The following is a 21454-nucleotide window of genomic DNA, read 5'->3' as shown; positions in this document are numbered from 1 at the left end:
AACTAAAACTAATACTAGACCTACAACTAGAAACATTTGGGTAAGCCGTACGTCTCTTAAGACGGCTAAACTCGAATGTTTCTAGTTCTAGGTGTAGTGTTAGTTCTAGTGCTAGTGTTAGTTCTAGTTTTAGTTGTTATTCGGCGTTAGATATATTGTTGTATATTTTTCATTGTACTAATACTAGAACTAACACTAGACATAGAAATAGAAACATTCGGGTTTAGCCGTATATGTTTTAAGGCGGCTTAATTTTTCATACAACGAACTTTTAGCTATAACACACTCCCTTCCCCATATTAATCCGTTATATCGACGTTTTACTGTACTATTGTAAATAATAAAAATAGAAATCCCCAGAATGCGGATTTACTTCAAACGAGTAACCTCTCGAAATCAAATGGGATATATTAGGTTTCTCCAGGCAACAGATGCTACTCCATCTCTCCCCTAATAGATAGGATGTTCCACTTTCTCCAAAAATAGCCGTAAATAAGACCAATTCGTAGAAAGCAACTGAAGATTTCTTCATCTCAAAAAAAAACTAAACGAATAATTTCCCTTAACGACCCGATTTTTTATATCCAACCTCCAGACTACGACTTTATTAGGCTCCAATGGATTTTATTGTAATTTTATGGCTACTCTGCGTCGAGTAAAATGAAATATCGAAAAGAAATTACTTTTAATGGAAAACCAGGACGTAATAACTATCCAATTTCCTTAACGAAGCCTATAAATGCATTATTGTTTTATTTTTTTTTTATAACATTTCATCTCAAAATCATTTAAGATATCAACTAATTTATTACGAATTATTATTGGAGCTTTTATGCTTAAAATTTCATTACCGGTGAACGGCTGGGTGGGTCACGGGTTGAAAATCACGACCTTCCACGTTCAGCTCGCATTATAAAGAGCCGCGCGTCGTCTTATTTATGAGAGCGCGTTTCGACCGAATTGATCTTCGCAGTACGACACGAACTCGAAAAGACGGTTGAGATCGAAATAATAATGACGGTGATGACGTCTGAACTAAATCTGCATTCGGTCGGTTTTGCGAGAGGAACTTTCCAAGTTCCCGTGGCGAATCTTTAATAGCTATCGCAACGAGCGCAGAAATCGCTTTGTTCCAACGTCGTACGTCGTCATTTTCTGAGCGCTACGACGGATTTAAGATATCCGACGAGAATTCTTTCAAGTTTCGACGAACACTATATAAGAAGAAGGGAACAATAGGATACAATAACTTGCCATCAATCGGGGGTGGTTAATACAAGAAAATGGGGTGGTAAAATGTTTGATATTGGGATTTTTGGGTATCATTCTCATTCTGTAGGATTCGACCTTTTATATATAGATTGAAGAAATAACTAAAAAGACAGTAAAGTTTGCTCTTTTTTTCTGGATTACGTAACCTTTTCTGGATTTATGTTTATCGTCTTCCGATATCTTCGAAAAATTGATTTTGCACATCATTTATAAAAGATAATGAAAGATGAATCAAGATCAAGAGTAAACAAGAAATACGCATTTTTATCCTAAGTTAAAACATAATCTTAGAATCACTTTTGCCCATTTCAATCATATTGATATCTACAAATTAATATGATTGGGCAAACTTTGGCCTTGATTCAAGGGTTTGAAAAACTATTTCGAATAACACGGACGGATATCAAGAATCTTTTTTGTTTATAAAATAAAATTACACATAAATCAAAAATAATTCTTAACAGATAAACCGAGCCTGTGAATGAGCAACAAGTAATGAAAACACCATGCATACTTGTGTAAAATTCATTCCACTTAAAACTAGAAGAGCAAATACACCCTCGTTTAAAAATAAAACAATCCTAAGAAGTTCAAGAAAGAATCAAAGCTCCAATACCAAAAGGTTTTAGAAGTACCAAAAGAAAAAAAAAGTAACGCAATTCTCGGAAGAAATAAAAGACAGTAAATTCCCCAACACACATAAGTAAATAGGTAGTTTTCTTTGAGGAAACGAGAACAATAAGTTTTAATCAAACTAGATCAATTGATCGAAAGTAATGAGTTGGTAACAACGAGTAAATGATGTTGAAATTTGTGCAACGTTGAAAACTTGGTGAATACGTTCAGTTGTAAAAGTTAAATTACCAATAACTGTTGGAAACTAACCTCACTTTAAATTGAAAACTTCATTCATTTATCGTCATTATCAATTTTTAATTTTAGTTCAATAATGTTGAGTTATAAAACATTTTCAGAAAATTATTTTACTAAATATTTAAAATCAAAATGGAAAAGTGACAATACCCCTAATTAAATTAACGCGTTTCGCCGAATTCAAAATTTATACCCAAACAAGTCCCCTTATTTTTATGAAAGTCCACATAGGATTTCATATATGGCAGAAACGTGTTGTTTAATAAAATAAATTGTTATTGAGAAACAAAAATGAAATACAGAACTTCGATTAATACGGGGAAGAAAGATCCTTTATATCATAACATTTTAATTTACACTTTAAACTGTTTGATTGCTGTGGTGTTTAAGACGGCTAAATTCGAATGATTCTAGTTCTAAGGATAGAATCTAGTTTTAGTTCAATGAAAAGTATACCACAACCTAACGCTGAATAACTAAAACTATAATCCAGCGTGAATAACAACTAAAACTAGAACTAACACTAGAACTAGAAACATTTGGGTTTAGCCGTGTATCTCTTAAGACGGCTAAACCCTAATCTTTCTAGTTCTGGATCTAGTGTTAGTTGTAGTTTCACTTCAATGAAAAATGTACAACAATTTAACGCTGAATAACAACTAAGACAAAAACTAACACTAGCATTAGAACTAACACTAAACCTAGAGCTAGAAACATTCGGGTTTAGCCGTGCATCTCTTAAGACGGCTAATCCGAATGTTTCTAGTTGTAGATTTAGTGTTGATTCTACTTATAATTGAAGAAAAATATACAACAATCTAGCATCGAAGAACAACTAAAACTAGAACTAACACTAGACCTAGAACTAGAAATATTCGGGATTAGCCGTGCGTCTTCAGACGCATGGCTAATAGTGCACGGCTCTAGTTTTATCTCAATGGAAAATATACAACAATCAAAACGTTGAATAACAACTAAAACTAGAACCAACACTACCATTAGAACTGACATTAGATCCAGAACTAGAAAGATTCGGGTTTAGCCGTCTTAAAGACGTACGGCTAAACCCGAAACGTTCTAGTTCTGGATCTAGTGTTAGTTCTAGTTTTAGTTGTGATTCAGTTCTAGATTGTTGTATATTTTTGTTGAATTAGAAGTAGAACCAACACTAGACCTAGAACTAGAAACATTCCTGAATAGCCGCACGTCTCTTAAGACGGCTAAACCCGAATCTTTCTAGTTCTACTGTTACTAGCTCGAGAATGTTGACATTCACTAATTACTTACTTTATTAATAAAGTTACTGTTTTACATTAACATATATATTCCTATTAAAACATTTTATTTTTTGGTGTAACTGTAAAATAATCCTTTCCATTTAATAGTTAACAAGTTCATTTTAAAGTTTTAGATTTTGTGCGGTTTACTAGAAACGAAAATAAACACGGGATTTGAAGAACTCGCAAGCCACTGAATAATAAAATATCAGAGTTCGAGGGTCGTTCGCCTGAAATTCGATAGAATACATTTGTTAAATTTGTCGAGAAGTTTTTATACAAAAAAACAGGTTTTATTTTTTAATATAGAGCTCAATTATGCGTCATTTCAGCAATAAATTCGCGTATATATTTTTTATGTGCTAAATCCCCAAGCGTCTTCACTAGTTATTAAGTTTTAAGGAGTTGAGAACAAGTTCTCAAACAAGATAACTTTGGTAGTAACATTTACATATTTTCAGAGAAGCAGAAGTTATTGCAGTTAAACCAATAAAAGTATGCGTGAGTTGCATCGAAATCTCACGAATTTCAGCACATTCAACTCTGTTCATTATTAATTAATAATATTAATTTCTTTATAAAATTTCTTTATCAACACAAAAAATCTTAATAATATTTTATTTACAGGTGATCTTTTCGTAATAGTGTTTAGCATGGATAGCAGGGAAACGTTCGAGGAGGCGATTCGTTTAAGAGAACAGATTCTGGAGACGAAGCAAAGTGCGGGAGCTGCATCAAATAGCGGTTTGACGCGCAAGAAGGTCGTGCCTCGGGTGCCGATGGTCCTTGCAGGCAATAAATGCGACAAGGAGATGAAGTAAGTTTTCCAGGACAGTGTGGATAAGCGTTTAGTGAGAACGCCCCGTTAAACTTGGTAATCTCTTGCACGCGAAAATACCGCTCTGTTTCATGGTTTCATCGTCCCTTTAATGATCGCCACAGACGCTATTACGACAAATGAGTATATCACATAGTCTTCCTTGGTATTTACTGTCAAAATTTCGGAAGTTGATGAGTTTTTCCATGTCATTTGCAGATTTATGGTTCCGGTTATTTCCGATCTTAAATGAGAATTTTCGTGAACGATGATGAAACTATAAAATTTAATTAAATCTTTTTGTTTCATTATTTAATAAAAAATTTTATTACATTTTTATATTCGTGGTGGACACGAAAACAATTTAGATTTCGGTTAAAATTGGTTACATTTTCAATCGATCCAAGATTTTCTTTCCTCCATAAAATCCATCTTTACTCAAGAAGCCATGAAAAACGATCGAGAACTTTTTATTTTATTTTTTTTATATTAAAATAGAATAACCAAAAAAGATGTTTTTAGTTAATGACAAAATGGTGCACTTATTTTCATAATTTTCGAAAGAAAAATTCGTTAAGAGCCCAATTACACTTTTATGTAATTAGCGCAAGCTGCAGAAGCACGGAGTAAAGCTGCAGCAGTAACAAGTTTAGGGTGCCATTAAGGTGGGAATTATTTATGGGTTAGAGTTTGGGAAGCGATGTTACAGCAGGTGGATAAGACATTTTAGCATGGTGATGTTCGACCCTAACCCCCAAATCTTTTAAAGTACATATTCATAAAATATTGATCCATACTATTTAAATATCTAAAAATCTAACCGCAAACCTTATTTTTTACCAGTTAGGCTTTCAGAAAGTTATTTTATATACCACGAGAGTGCTGAATAAAAAAGCAATGGTAATGTCGATGAACATAATTATTTACATCAAATTAAAAAAAATTTAAGTGCGAATATTCTTAATGAAGTAAGACCATCTGAAGCTCGTGAGGTTTTGGCAACTACTGTATACAGTACGAAGGTGCGGTTTAAGGACGCAGAAAAGACTCATTGCCCCTCAGACGTCTAAGACGTCCCTAAGCCAATGAGTGGTGTCACTAAGTTATTCGATTACCTCCATATCATTGTGAATTCAATCCCATTGAACAGATTTGGACGAATTGCAAATAACATTACAATAAATATATAGGTAAAGATGGACATGGTGAAGAAAAAAACCTTTCAATATAGACACCTCAGCCCACTGTGTAAACTGACGTCTTGAACAAAATGCATGACTTACTTGGAGGAACAAGTAATGACATGGTATAGGCTTGAACTTGATAGAAGATCGAAAAAGATCACATACACCTCCTATACACGTGGAAGGACTCTAAAAGTGAATATCAATGGTCATTTTTCGGACAGCATGATTGTTACCTCCGGTGTACTGCAAAGGAGTCACTTAGGACCTCTTCTATTTAATATTTATATCAATGATATTTTTTCAATAATTAAACACCCTCATTGCTTGATGTATGCTGATGATTTAAAAAATTTTACACTAGTTTCTTCACCTTTGGATTGTTCGAGGCTACAACGCGACGTTGATGCGCTACGTATTTATTGCAGCTCAAATTACTTAACACTGAACCATGAAAAATGTAATGTTATTTCTTTTACAAGGAAGGTAGACACGATCAGATACGATTATAGCCTAGGTGATGATACCATACCTAGAGTGACTCAGGTCAGGGATTTAGGCGTCACATTTGATGTCAAACTAACGTTTGAGGGTCACGTTGATGGAGCTGTTGCTAAGGCTTGGCGTTTGCTTGGCTTCGATATGAGTCACGCAAAATTTTTCAAATATTTATGCTATAAGAACATTGTATTTTGCATATGTGCATAGCGTTCTAAGCTTCTGCAGCTCCGTTTGGAATCCTCAATAACAAACATATATATCCAGAATTGAAATTATTCAAAAGAAATTCCTAAAGTATTTATGTTTTAACAGCAACATCGCTTACATTAATTACGTATCAGCCTGTGCCTCCTTCAACTTCTTATCTTTAACATGGTGATGCTTTAACATTCCATAAAATCCTTAATGGTAGTGTTGATTCTCCTAGCCTTCTTGAGGTCGTCAATTTTCAAGTAAGTTCTATATATTTTGATCGATATATTTTATTCTGTACAAATGATTATATCATTAACATCGATGTAATGATATTTAATTGCAATATTAATTGATCTTTAATAACGTACAGATTTGCAACTGTAATGTTAAGAGATCGACGTATTCCTATACATCAATATAAGTCTAGGTATGTGTATACTTATAACAACCTCTATTCTAGTCATCAAGTATGTGCAAAAAGCTTTATTTAGGAATCAATGCACAGTAGTGCTATCTGGCCTTCAACCTAGACAACCTCGACTCTAGTATCGAGGTTTCTCTTAACAAATATGAAGAAAGCTTCATTATTTAATCTTGGAACTATATCTGAAAAAGTCTATAAAGCAAAAAGAAGATATAGAGAAAAACTCTGTCTTTTCTGATGACTGGAAAAATTGTCGATAATGATATTTTGTCTAAGCACTTGGGTTGAGTTGGTTTGTGAGTCCAACGCATATCAAACAGTATATGATGAAGAGTCCTATGGTGAAGAGTTAGACATAAAAAAAGTTGAGGGTGTTGATTATATTCAGAAAAAGATGGGGCCAGATTGAGAAAAGTCAAGGAAAAGACTGAAAAGCTACCAGATAGGACTACCCTAGGTTGCAGAAATAGTTTGATGCAAACTACGATGAAGCAATTGCACAACTATTATAACCTGGCAATAAGGAGAAATACACATTCTGTAGAGATTCTCCATCTCGTTTTTAGTTTTATCCGAAAGATAAATCTAATCGGTCCAAATATTTTCATTTACCCCAAAAACGTAACGATATTTATCAAACCATTCATCATCAATTTATCTAGACTAGAGTTATTGAAAATAATTTTGAAGCCCAGAATACAAAATGTCAATGAGTTGTTGTTGTGGTCGATCCGAGATTTTATCCGTTCTTCCTGTTGGTTCCCTTTGGTAAGGGGCAAACGTTTCGCCAAGATCTCACCTGACATCTTCAGTGCTTTGTCGTAGTCTCCTGTCAGTAAAGTGAGGTACTACGGTGTTTCGGGCTGTCTTCTTCATCCGTGATTTTACCATCAATATGATTTGGATATACATTTCAAAAGTAAGTTTTGCAAGACTTCCTACCTTATAAGCCTAAAATTTGGTGCAATAGAAGCTGTACCGAGTTTCAATGATGACAAAATGCAGAAATTGAAGTTATTTACCACAATTGGACTAAAAGCAGGAAAAAGTACCACATTCGGTTGTTCTTCTGGTTTAATCTAAAAAGTACAGCAAAAGTCAGAAAATGTTTATGCCATATCTAACCACAATGTCACAACGGAGGTAGATAAAGCAAACTGTTGTTGCTTCTTTTTGAATTGCTAGATATTGTTGGAAATGTATTTAGAGTTAGATCTTTTCTTCATAGAACATTTTTGAGTAATCGAGACTATAGATGATAAAACCCAAATTATTTGTGTAATCGCCATGAAACTGATTGAGTAACTAATACTTTAGTAACTTATTATCTTCTAGGTGTAATTATGGTAGAAGATTACAATTGCAGAAATTATAATCTTGGCTTCAACCTCTTGGAAAGTTGATAAATAGTAACTGAAATCGTTTGTGGGCAAGACGGTGAAATCGATTTTCTTAAATCAGCATTTAGACGCTTCTTTTCTCACCAATATTAATCTTTCATCAAGTACATTCCTACATTGTGTTACATTGCAAACTTGTTAAATTATTGATTGCATTGAAGTTATGAACATCCTGCAATGAGAAAGAACAACTTTAAAATCATTTATATAAAAAGAAATCCCAGTTGTTATCTTTTACTCTAACACTTAAAAACAGGTACATAAGTTATGAACAAATTCAAAGTATATGTTTTTCTTACACCTAATTGCAGTACTAATAATCTTTGGCATTCTCTCATCCTATACTTAGTTCCAGCTAATTTAGCCTGTTTAAACATCTCAGCCTTACCGTAATATTACTTTCGAACTTCAAAATAATGTTTGTTTATCCTTTACCTTTCAAGTAGACGTATACACCCCACGTAATTATACGTAACCTTCAAACGTTACGTTGAAACCCTATTTAATGAAAGCAAGTTAACTTTGTGGTTCCATCTCAAATATAGCCGTCCTCGCGTTAAAAAGTTTCCGAGTACGAAAGCAAACGACAAAGAGAACGAAACGAGGAGTTAATAAGAAAAAATGAATAAAGAGATGTTTCTTTCTTACAAATATAACTTTCGGAAAACTTGCATCTTCTTTTTAACTGTAAAAGATTTTTTTAAAGTTTTTTTTCAAACTTGCGTTGAGCAGATGGGGTTGAGGGGAAAATTCTCACGGGGGGTCATGTGACGGCACGATTTACTACGAATGTCACAAATACGTTTCACCCATCCCTTATTACATCTCCAGATAGCTGACATTGGAATTTCGACTTGTATCCATCTTAAACCAACTTAAATGGATCGATGTTATCCGAAGATGTATTTTGAAAAGAGCCAAAATTGAAAGTGAATTAAAAAAAATTGTTACTATTTATATAGTTTATGTCTATGGATACACTATGGACCATGGATAATTTGTGAGGAGAATGTTGCTTTTTAGAGGATCTTGTTATAGTTCAGATTACTGTCAGTTGCACGTTTTCCTGAACCTTTTGTTAATATTTTCGTGCTGAACATTGTGAGCATGAAAAGCTTTATAACTTAATAACACAATTTTTCTATTTTATTTTTAATAAAAAAAATATATTTTTTGAACGTCTGTAAATTCCTATTTACATTAAACATAGGAATAGGTATATTTCCTCGAAATTCACTGAAATGTAATAGCGTAATATTTACCCATCTCTGCATACAAAGCAACTTTAAGCATATAGATATTAGACATACATGAGAAAATATGAACACAAGTAAATACAAGAAGCATAAGCTTCACTACGAAGTACGAAGCTTTGACCCGAAAACTCTACAGATTGCCACAGATATTTCATTTCACCCAATTTGGGAACAAAAAGTTCACAGTTAACTCAATTACTATCGAAAAACATCGCCAACAAAAGTGTATCTCGTTGTCAACATTTTTATTTTTCGATTTATCACTCATCTTTTGAGATTAAAATTTTTTATATTATTTAATTGGTTTATATGAACGTTCCAGTATATGAGCTTACATTGTCTAAAGCTGAATAACAATTAAAACTGGAACTATCACTAGATCTAGAATTAGAAAGTTTCTAGTTACTGTTAGTTCTAGTTTTAATTCTATAAAAAATATACAAAATGTAACGCTGAACAACAACTAAAGGACCAAGGTGATCAATATGATAAGTATCTAGCGGCGTAGATCCTTTTTCGATTGAATTTAGAAAACCTTCAGGATTACCTGCTTTTCTCTTCAATTCTCTATTTTCCTTCTAAGTTTTGATACCCAAAATTCTTGCTTAAAGATGTCCATCGTTTTCTTTAAACGTAAGTGTCCATTATCGTCGTGACATTTCTTGATGATCTCGTATTGTAGGGTTTTTGGTACCACTAGTAATCGTTGACCATTTTCATACTTGTACAACACTTTATCTTCAATAGCATAGTTCTCGTATGGACCATTTTCAAGTAAATCAAAAATTTGTTTCAGCGTATCGTCGGATCTTTGAGCATTTTCGATTCGATCTCTTGTACCTTTGATGGAGGTTAACATCACTGGGTAACGACTGAGAGCATCAACATGCTTCATACGTGTCCTGGTTGATGACGAATGATATATTGAAATTCCTCCAGTAAAAGTGCCCATCTTGCAATTCTGGTACATAACTCTTTCTTTTTTCTCTAATGTTTTAGTAAATGCTGAACAATCTGTAACAATTTCAAAGTTAATGCCTAATAAATAAACTCTAAACCTTTTGATGCCTTCAATAATAGCTAGTACTTCCAACTCGTAACTGGAATACTTTTGTTGAGCAGGTGTTGTCTTCCGACTCATACAATACACAGGATGTAATTTTTTGTCATCTTCGCTTTCTTGCATCAGTATTGCACCAAATCCAAACTTAGATGCATCACAATGTAATTCAGTTTTAGCATCATTTTAATAAATTTTAAGGACAGGACGGTCTGATAAGATGGTCTTTAATCTTTCAAAAGTTTCTCTCTGAATTCTTCCAAAACAGAATAGGTGATCTCCTCTTTCATTAATATATATTCTTTCAGCGAATAATTTTTGACGAATTTTCGAAAATAACCAGCAACGCCCAAAAATGATTGGAGCTGCTTCAGATTTCTAGGATCTGGAAATTTGGTTACAGCTTCTATTTTGCTCGGAGATGGTCGAATGCTTCCATTAATTATTTCGTAACCCAAATACTCTATTTCTGACTTCAAGAATTGGCATTTTTTCCAATTAATCTTTAATCCGTGATCTTCAGCAACCTTTAATACATTTTTCAATCTTTCCAGAGCCTTCATCTCGTTTTCAGCTAAAATTATAATGTCATCCATGTATGTCAGAATCATTCTATCCCTTATCAAATCTTTGAAGGTATTGTTAATAAACCTTTGGAATATGGCCGGTGAATTGCAAAGACCAAATGGTGTTCGAAGAAATTGATATTAACCAGCAGGAGTTACAAAGGATGTAAATTTTCTACTTCCTTCCTCAACGGGGACATGGAAAAACCATTCTTCAGATCTAGCGTACTGAATATCTCTCATTTTTGCAATCTGTCTAGTTGGTCCTCAATAACAGGTAATGGGTACCTATCTTTCGTGATAATCTTATTAATAAAGTGGCGGGGCAAGATCCAAATTTTATGTGGGCAAGGTAATTTTGCGAGGCCCTCTGAAAAAATAAAAAAAAAAATTAAAGGAATGGAAACTTCCTGCTGTTAACTTTACTGAATTCCTTAATAATTGTGTCGTAATTCAACTTAGATGCTATATCTGCGTCAATAGATAAAACTGCCAAAGCTGAAAGTCTTTTGATCTATTGTACTTCTTAAATAATTTTTTATTAGTTTTAATTTTGAAAAGCTCCTTTCAGCAGAGGCTGTACTTAAGGGTATTATTAACAAAATTAAAATGACAATGTAATTATTTGGGTAAATTTCTTTCAAGCTATTTTCAATTATGTGTTGGAGCAGAAGTTTCACATCTTTAATGAAGTTGGGTAAATTTGGGATCATTGCTAGTAATTCTTCATATAGCTCGTAAGGTTGTTAAGGTTAACTGGTTAACTGTATAGGTTGATCGCTGCCTTCATAATCGAACGCCCTTTTCTTTTTAACTACCCTTTTATTTTTAAAGACTTTTGGCAAATCATAACTGCTTTTCTCAATATATTGAAGAGCGTTAGACAAGCATTTTTCGAATCCAGTTTGTCGATATTCTTTGACCCAGGCATAAAATGTACGCAAATGTTCAAGAGCAATGCTTAAATGGACTTGTACAGATTGCTATAATTTGCTTATGACATTAACACGCGATAATATCTCATACCATACATGTAATGACATGATAAATTCTAAACTGAGCATTACGTTTAAAACCGAATCACAATCACTGGGTGTGTCTGATTGTTCCGTTTGATTTTTTAAGCTTTCAATGCATTCATCATCAAATTGCAATTATATGGCTTTCACTGACTCGATTCTGCTCTCCCACCTTGTGTCTGATAAAGGCTTCATAGTAAACTTTAATTTGCCTTTGATGAAATCCCAGCGTTTGCTAGAACTTGAAAATAGTAAATAAATTTTCGGAATAAAACCAAAAAAATATTTTTGCTTCCACAGAAGAATTAGCTGCGTCTACCAACAGCAAATTCCAGCTATGACAACCGCAAGGTGTAAAAAATGCCCATTATCGTATCCTTGGCCACGACAGTTTTTTTTTTAGATCTTCCAGTATTGCATTTGTTAAATACTCTCCAGCCGTCTCAGTGACAGCAAAAAATCCAATAATGTTTTCTTCTATTGTGCCAGTTGATGTATTACAATACCTTAAGATAACTGACATTTGTTCAACTTTACTACTGTCTCTAGTGCAGTCGAGCAAAAAAGAATAATATTTTGCCTCTTTTACCTTACGAATCACTTCTTCGATAACTGTTTTGACATCAATATGATCAATTAATTTTGAATATCGTGGCTTAGATAATGGCGTGTAAGTTGTTTGTCTCGTAACGTATTGTCAAATTTAGATATCAATTTAAATAAGTCTATGAAGTTACCAAAGTTTCTGGTGCCATTGTCTGTCTTGAAAGATTGTCTGTGACCTCTAAATGCCAGATTATGAGAGGCTAAGAAATTGATGATATCAATTAATCTTTCAAACAAATTCCGCCAATTTTTGAGATTCAAGAATAAACTTTTCGTTTTCTTGGTTTTCCGTGCTTTATTTCTTTCTCTAATTTTATCCATTGGAACGTAGAGGTCATATGTTCATTGGTATTCTCATGTCTATGTAAAATATTACCGAAATGTTTCCAGTCACTGCACCCTCCCTATACTATTTGAGTTTGCCAAATAGTCTGCATAGAAAACAGAAAACTTTATTTTGAGAATTTGAATAAACCAACCAGCGACGATGTTGACTTTCACCATTATTTAGTTTTCTTGAGAAATGATAATTAGAAAAGTGCCTATGATCATCATCTTGGGGATAATCTTCATCACTGGTATTTAACTGCTGTGTGGGGCCGCTTTGAACTATATCACTACGCTCAGAATCCGTTATGGGAAACATCCACACGTGTTGCTACTAACTGGCGGAGAATTTATCTCAATCTGTTTCTCGTGATCGTGAATTGTATTGCTCAATTTCAACACAGGAATTACATCGTCAGATTTTGATTGGTTAGAATTTGATCCTATTTGTATTTCGGAATCCGTATTCAGAGCGTCTGAAGTACTTTCCAAATTCATCGGAGTCTCGGAAGTGACTCTATGCTTTTTAGAAGTCGAAGTAATCGATTCATATGATTCTATGCTACCAGATGCAGCTTGATTGAGAAAGTTCATCATCATGCCTGAACTTAAAATCTGGTTTGTTACAGCTCTTTCAGCTTTACTTTTTCTTTTTGCTGATCCAGATTCCCATTGCCTCCTGACATCTTTTTCTCTCTTGGGATCTAGGCCTGGCATGTTATTCATGTGATAACAAGTAACAAAATCATATATTGTATCTGTAATCAATAAACAACTATTATGCATTAATTAATTATACTCTTGTTTCTTTATACAGAGCAACTGGCAAGTCGACCTACTCCCTAACTATTAGGGGTTAATAGAATGGATAATACGACCTTCTATTTATTAATAATAAATGAGCTATTTGCGTTTTCACAATAATTATAAGTTAAAACATATTAGAAAGGCAAAATGTATTGATTTAATAAAAATGATTTATATTTTATTTTTATTAGGACTGTAACTGTAGAAGAAGTTCAAGCATATTGTGAAACTCAAGATTCATCGTGCGTATTCGTGGAAGCATCATCAAAAAAAAACCTAAAAATTGACGAGGTTTTTTATCAACTCTTCATCGTGGCTAATCTACCGTTAGAGATGGCACCGAATCATCATAAACGTGTGAGCGCAAGTTTCGGTTCACCGTGTCCTTTACCACCGCCCCAACCATCACACCATTCGAAAAGGTACACGTTGTCAGTGAAACGACGATTAAGTGATGCCTGCGGTGTCGTGACCCCAAACGTACGAAGACCTAGCATTAGGACAGATCTGATGATTATGCGTACGAAAACGTGTAGTATGGGCGACAGCAACGGAACGACCGCGAATTCGGTCATCACGTGGCGAAAAGTGGAAAATACATGTGTCGTACAATGAAAATTAAAAAAAAAGAAAAATACAAAATTAGATAAAATAATTTTTTTAAATAAATTCTTTTGATATAAAGAAACGTTGCTTCGTTCACGATACGCAAAAAATTGAAATGTTGTTGTGTCTTTCGATGTTAATGTTAAATGTATTTGTTATTAATATGAAAGTTGTTTTTTTACAAAAAAATTATTAAAATTGATAATTTTTTTTTAAATAATTTAAGAAAAGCATGCCATTAAAATATCGTGTTTTCAATAAAATTTGATTTTATTGAAAATACTTCATTATTTTATTGAATAAATAGTGAGCACATTTAGTTCTTTTTATAAATGAAATGTCGGTGTGTTTTAAATGTCTTTTTATAAAAAATGTCTCTTTTACCATCTTTTTTTCTACCACTCTTTCCTGTTATGCATGTTAACATTAATAAATATAAAATGAATTAAAACGCGCACACATATATTTTCTTCAAATCTCTTTCAAATCTTTCCTCAAAAAAAAACATTATAATATATGAGTAAGTATTCAGTAAGCTTTGTAAGTTAAAAAATATAACAATTTTTCTTATTCCATTTAATTGTTGCATGGCATTTTACTAACATCGCTGACATAAATACTAAAAACGTTAATACAGACAAGAAACACAACACAAAAGAAAACTTTTTACTGTTTTATAGGTATTTCGGTGTTGAGACTGCATTGGTTTACTTTTTCTAATAAAAATTGTTTTATTTCTAGATGGAGATGGACTAAAAGAAAAGACGGACAATCAAAATATCGTGCCGGTGATGTATCGAAATAAAATTTGATTTTATTTTCTTTATGTGATATTTGACAGCGATGTTAGTTTAGTTGCCGCAAATTAATAATAAATTATACTATAATTATATTGTTTAGTTTACTTTGAAATATAATTAATTATTAAAATTAATTGGGACCATTATGTATTCCAAAAAAGGAAAAAATACCAAAGATAAGTGTATATAATCGGAATAAATTAGAGAGGTTTGGTGAAATGTATTATTAAGATTTATGGATAGATTTTTATAGTTGGTCAATTAATTGAAGCTTAAAACCGCTTTATTAAATCAGATTAATTTAACCAACTATAAGTGTCTAAAATACCAAATAAACAATAGGTTTATAATCGTAATAAAATTAAATGTTGTAGTTTGTAGGCAGTATTAAAATGTAATTTTTTAAAAATTTATCGAAGCAATTATAATTTTATTTAAAATGTGTTAAAAAATAGTAATATTATAAAATTTTTGTACTAATAAGTAATGTGTATGTATAAAAAATAAATACTAATAAAATATCGTAAATAAGTTGCCAAATTCCGAATAATAAATCATACTAAATCAACACTTGATATGCTTATTATTTAATCATTTTAACTTTGTAACTATTCTCACTTGATATTCATAATTTATTTACTTTTACAACTACATATTGTTATTTTATGATCCTAATACCTCGCTTATTAAGATATGTGGTTAATGTGGTGAGTAATGGTAGAGGTGCAATCGACTTAAAATTATTTTGTAGTTTCCTTAATTCTAGTTGAAGGTCTTACAACATCCTGTCAACGTCCTGTTTAAACAATGTTCGATACAGATCTCTTCATTCATGTAACATCAAGTACCACCGATCAGCGGGATATGGCACCACACAACTTTGCAAAAGAAACATCACCACAAAAATGTGTAAAATAACAGGACCCAAAAAATATCTCTTTGTAATTTATACAAAGTATGCTAAACAACGTTACGGATCAACCTTATTGGGTTCTAGTTAAGTTGGTATGTTACAAGAAAGGGAGGGATTATTCTTTGAGACGATGAATGAAAAACGGCAAAGAACCTAGCAAAAATATAACACGATTACGCGAGAGGACCTTAAATAGGAGAAAATGGAGATCAAATCACCAAAAAAAAAGACTGTGTTAGAGCCCAAAGGAAAATCACACGAGGAAGAGAAGCTGCACAAAGACGATAGGAGGATATAGATTTAATAAGAAGTTATTACAATTAAGAATACAAATCGACAAAAAAAATTTAGAAAACCTAATAAGGAAGATAAAGTCGAAAAGTGAAAGCTTTTAATCATGGAGTGAACGATGACATCTGGGGGAAGGTATACAAGATCATTGCGAGAATGCTTGTTTTAAGCAAAATAACAAAAAGCACAGCATAAGAAGGTAGTTGAATGTGATTTTGTAGAATTAGAGATGCACCAGAATATCCCTTTCACTACTTAGAAAGAACTGGTAGTAGCGGTGTTGTTCATACTCAGCACCGTGGTGCTGGAAAAAAGTACCTAGTCAGTACCAGATGGGGTAGGTTCTTAAGATTATAGGTATATAACACCCAGAGGTGTTTTTAGAGATGTATAATGATTGTCTATCGAAGGGAATTTTCCCGAATATCTGGGAGAATGCATTGCTGAAGGAAAATCAATATGGTTACCGCAAAACTAGATCTACTATAGAAAAGGTATAGAGAGTGGATGACGAGATCAAAAAAAGACGGTTACAAATAGGGAACTTGGCGTCTTGGCCAAACATAGCGGCGAGTCTTTTGATAAAAGGCAACATCAGCCAATACTTCTTAAAATGATAAGATCTTATTTGCATAGTATTGGCAAATAATACAACATACGAAGTGACGTGTTATCTTACACCCCATTACTATGGAATATATGTTATGATAAGGACGTACGGAGCATACGCGGATGATCTAGCTACGCGACACAACTGGAAGATAGAACGTCATATGTACGTCGTTAATACAATCATACTGACATTGAAGGTAATAGGTTCAGGTCCGCAAGACGGAAGTGATAATACTTCAGGGTAGGAGACAATTGCATGACATGAACCTGGAGGACGACGGCACGATTGTAACCAGCACCGATGCTGTCAACTACTTAGGCGTGTATCTAGATCGTGATATGAGAATGATATGACATGTCTCAGAAGTTGTGAAATAGACCTCGTTAATGGCAAATGTTTTGTCAACAGTGATGCCAAATGTCGTAAGTTATAGCGGGAATGTCGCCTATGGATCTGTTAATAGAAGGGAGAACGGATGTGTATAGGTAAGGAAAAAACACCCAACATAAATTAGAATGAAATTGGAAGGAGAAATGAAGCAACGTGAAGAATGAATAACAAAACTTATTCCAGATGTAAAAATAATGGGAGTCGAGAGATTGAGGCGAGTGGATCACTTTCTGACGCACGTTTTAAGTTGGCACTGGATTTTTGGCGGAACACTCGCTTTTTGTTTGTGGAAAATTCGCGAACATTAGGCGGCAGTGCTGCAAAGTGAGGGCAATTAGGACTAATCAAGAAAATGGTAATAAAGGAAGAATATGAGAGGCTGACATTTTATGATGTAAACACGAACTTATCTCTGCTACAGCAACTTATGCAAATATTTGATGATATCATTGATATGTTTATTTAGCAAAGTAGTCAAAGCGCATGTTTTGGGAAACTTTCGGTTATACATGAAGTTAGCTTGTTACAAGCGCCTTATCAAGAGACAGATATGAATTTATTCAAAAGCGATAGATTAGCGATATTAACATCTTTATTTAACAGTCTGAACAAGAATTTTGCAGTTTATCAAAAGCAAACCAATTCGCTATGGTTACAAAGTATAGATGTGGGCAATTAGTTATAGTAAAAGTCAAACAGTTATCGGTACAGTCATTTCGCCATATAATCATAAAACGTTGCAATCAAAACGTTACTCTTTCCAAAATATGCACAAGAGCAAAAAAATGATATTTCTGTCTAATTGCTTATTTCTATTTAACTACACTACTAACACACTACTGTCATTAAGAAGAGAAATTACACAAAGTTCCCGACAAACCAACACAAATTAGGTACAGTTAAATTTATTACACAAAAAGGAGCGGAAAATATAATATATATAAATATAAAAATATGTTGAGTAGGGTTTTTAAACTCAGAATCATTTCTTGATTTGACTCGAAAAACAAATACATTGCATTTTATTCGTTTTTATGCATAACACATACTGTATAAATTATAATGTCTTTATAAATTCTGACATATTTTGAATAGTTTTAACGAACTTTTAAATAAAAATAAAAAAATAATAATAATTCAAGTAAGAGTAGGTACATCACGGAATTGTTGAACAGAGATACCTCTCTGATAAAAATATCTAGGGGTAGCACGTTCAGCATAGTCTCCAGCACGATCGTGGGTGTCAATCTCATGGCACCCATAATTAACAGGCATGTTTTAGTGCTGAGCACCAAACTATGGTTCCGTTGTAACCCATGGCTTTAATCCCCATGTAGTCCCATTAGTCCCAACTAATGTGTGATTTCCAAGTCAGTCCTTTGTCCAAGATAATACCAAGATATTTCAAATCTGGAGTAAAGTTTAATGAACTGTTGCAGAAATGGGTGGTGTTAAGTGTCCCAGTTTCCTCTGTATGGTGAAGAGAACAATCTCAGTCTTTTAGGATTTACAGAGAGAGTGTGCTCTTCACAGCATCGTTTAACAAGTTTAAACACCTGCTGCATTCTATAACAAAGAATATTGTTAGATTTACCCCTTGTAGTGTGCTAAGGCACGCTCACTAATTATTATACAAAAAACAAAAATATAAAGTTTAAGAGATATCTCTTAACAGAATAGCCACGTTATCGGCGTAGCCGACTGTGAAAAGATGTTTATTATTTAACTCACGAATGAGATCATCAACCGTTATGCACAGAGAAGCGGTGAGAGTACTCCAACTTGTGGGCAGTCTCTCACAGCTCTCTGTACTGTGTGACCTTTCGCCTTAACCTTAACAATTCTGCTTGCTAGCATTGTTTTTATCCAGCCCGCGATGGCCAATGGACTCCTTGAGGTTCCAGTGCAAGGTGTATATTCTTTGTGTATGTGAGAAGGTAAAAATCGATTCATTCGTCATTGTTGCAATTCATTTACAAGAATAATTTATCTACAAGATATCTTAGATAAGAGATATTTATTATTAGCGAGCTATGTCTATATTGCATGACAAGGGATCATGATGGTACCCTAATTGAATATATTCACCAGCGGAAGTACAACTTGAACTTCATATCAATCAATATAATACAATAGCAAATCAATAAAATGTTCTTATCAATATTTTGATAAGATAAACGTTTCATTCAAAAAATACAACAATAATCCATATAATAACAATAAAAGTTTAAAATAGCTTTATCGCTTTACGTATATCAAAGTAATAAACATAATTCCGCGAAACAATAAAATTCGATTCAGCGAAAAAGTGAATTCCAAGATAACGAGAGAAAATTTAAATCATCGTTAGTTTCGCGCGCTTTTCAATAATTCAACTGACATTTAAGATGGCGTCCGATAAAAACATAGGGTTTGTTTGTGTTTACTTCAAGTTTATTTAAGTTTTCGTTGTTCAAGCGTTAGAAAACGTGCACATTTCAACCACGTTTGTTAAACTAATTCGCTTCTCTAAACGGAAATCTTACAAAAACTTCAATTATAACCATGAGGTGAGTTTTTATTCTAAATTGATTAAACAATAAACTCCCTTCTCTTTGATAATTACAACGTTTCGCTTTCTACAATTTTTAATAATATTTATAGATTATTATACTTACATATTACTGTGTTTTACGTTACAATTAAAAACCATACTTTGTTTCTGTTGTAGTTGACCTACTTTAAAATGGGTTTTATACATGATAAATGTAAATATTTCCTTTTTCAAAACATTAGGAGATAATTCGATTTCAAAAGTATTGAATATGTTTCTAATAAATAATACTTCTTAATTACATACTTATATTATTGCAAATTTAACAATAAACTGTCAAATGTCAGAATGCAAATTTGCATTTGTTTTAGCCTCAACTTAACCTCAAAAATATTTTTTATAAAATATTAATTTATTTTTTTCAATATTATTATTATTAGATAATTTTTAAAACCATTACAATATATTTATTATAATTTAATCATTTACAAGGAATGTTTTTAGTGGTCCTCGTATGAACATGTCCCAAATGAATGGGAATGGCCGTAACACCACCAGCAGTAGACCACAAACATCACAACGTGTCCAATCATCAGTAGAAAGACCCACCTGTGCTCAACACGAAGATCTAATCAGATACATACATGACTCCTGGAATCAAGTTTCACAAGAACTTGATAAAACTGCTGTTTATTATCGTGAACAAGAGAATCATCATTTGAGAAATTTCGAACCATTTGATCTGGAAGCTTATTGGGGTAGGAGAGTTGTGCAGCAATCGCAAAACTCATAGCAGCACCAACGAACTCAATATCGATATCGAGACGGATGAGGAATAAATATTAATTATTAGGCAATGATATAACACGATGTATATCGTGCGATTTTTTCTATTTTATTTTTTATTATTTTTTTGATTCAGTGTACATTGTATTTAGTGATTCTTTCTCTATTTACTTTTTATACACACAATTTTTTTCTATAATTTTATTTTTTTCACGATGGTAATTAATCTGGATAATTGTCTAATCATGCAAAAATATTTACATAAAATTTCGTAAAGATTAATTGTAGAATTTATATTAAAACAACAATTTTTTAATCCCAGAAAAACAATTTATTATTGTACATGTATATTTATATACCCAATTATATTAATTTTGTTTTTAAACATTCCCTATTCTAAATAATTGTTGTCACCCATGACTATTGTAATTGTAATTATTATATGTATAATTATTATTATCACCTTTATGTATTGTCACAACGATTTCATCATCTTTCTATTTATGTCGGTGTCGTCTTTTTTAATTTCCTTAATTATTTTTCTTTTACATTTTTTTAATTACTTTATGTACTTGAACATTTTCTATTCGTTGTAATGTGCTATTTGTATTGTGGTTACAGAGAATTTTGTACCGATTTATTAATTATATTAATTCTACAACATATTTTTGATGTTTGCTATGTTATGGTTCATTTCTTTAATAGCACAAAATGCAACATTTCACCATATCTATCGTTTTCCTAAATTTCACAAAACGACTCCCGACTATTACATTATTTTTTAATCCCATACTTTCCAAACTTAACTTTTCCTTTGTAAAATCCCATTAATTCATTAAAATTACAAATGTTATAAATCTTAAAATAAATAGGTTTTATTAGATGTTAGCAATTTCAATTATAATTTACTTATGGTGTTCACCCTTGATTTTCCAAAA

General features: G+C 32.6%; 1 protein-coding gene across 2 annotated transcripts in view; it reads left to right on the top strand.

Moving 5' to 3' along the window:
* The window catches only part of LOC111414879 (GTP-binding protein Rhes), a 59447-nt gene extending 43889 nt beyond the window's left edge, over nucleotides 1–15558 (top strand). The window contains exons 4-6 of one of the 2 annotated variants that reach the window (XM_023046342.2): nucleotides 4050–4239; nucleotides 13776–14006; nucleotides 14932–15558. In XM_023046342.2, coding sequence (XP_022902110.2) covers nucleotides 4050–4239; nucleotides 13776–14006; nucleotides 14932–14995 — 485 coding nt within the window. In that variant the 3' untranslated portion in view covers nucleotides 14996–15558. Of the gene's footprint in view, nucleotides 1–4049; nucleotides 4240–13775; nucleotides 14646–14931 lie in introns of those variants that run through there. The other variant, XM_023046341.2, reaches the window with a different exon arrangement.
* Nucleotides 15559–21454: the final 5896 nt, after the last annotated feature.

The sequence above is a fragment of the Onthophagus taurus genome, chromosome 1 (assembly GCF_036711975.1).
Source record: "Onthophagus taurus isolate NC chromosome 1, IU_Otau_3.0, whole genome shotgun sequence".
NCBI lineage: Eukaryota > Metazoa > Arthropoda > Insecta > Coleoptera > Scarabaeidae > Onthophagus > Onthophagus taurus.
Note: the sequence above shows the minus strand (reverse complement) of the source record. Positions and strands in the feature narration are given on the sequence as shown.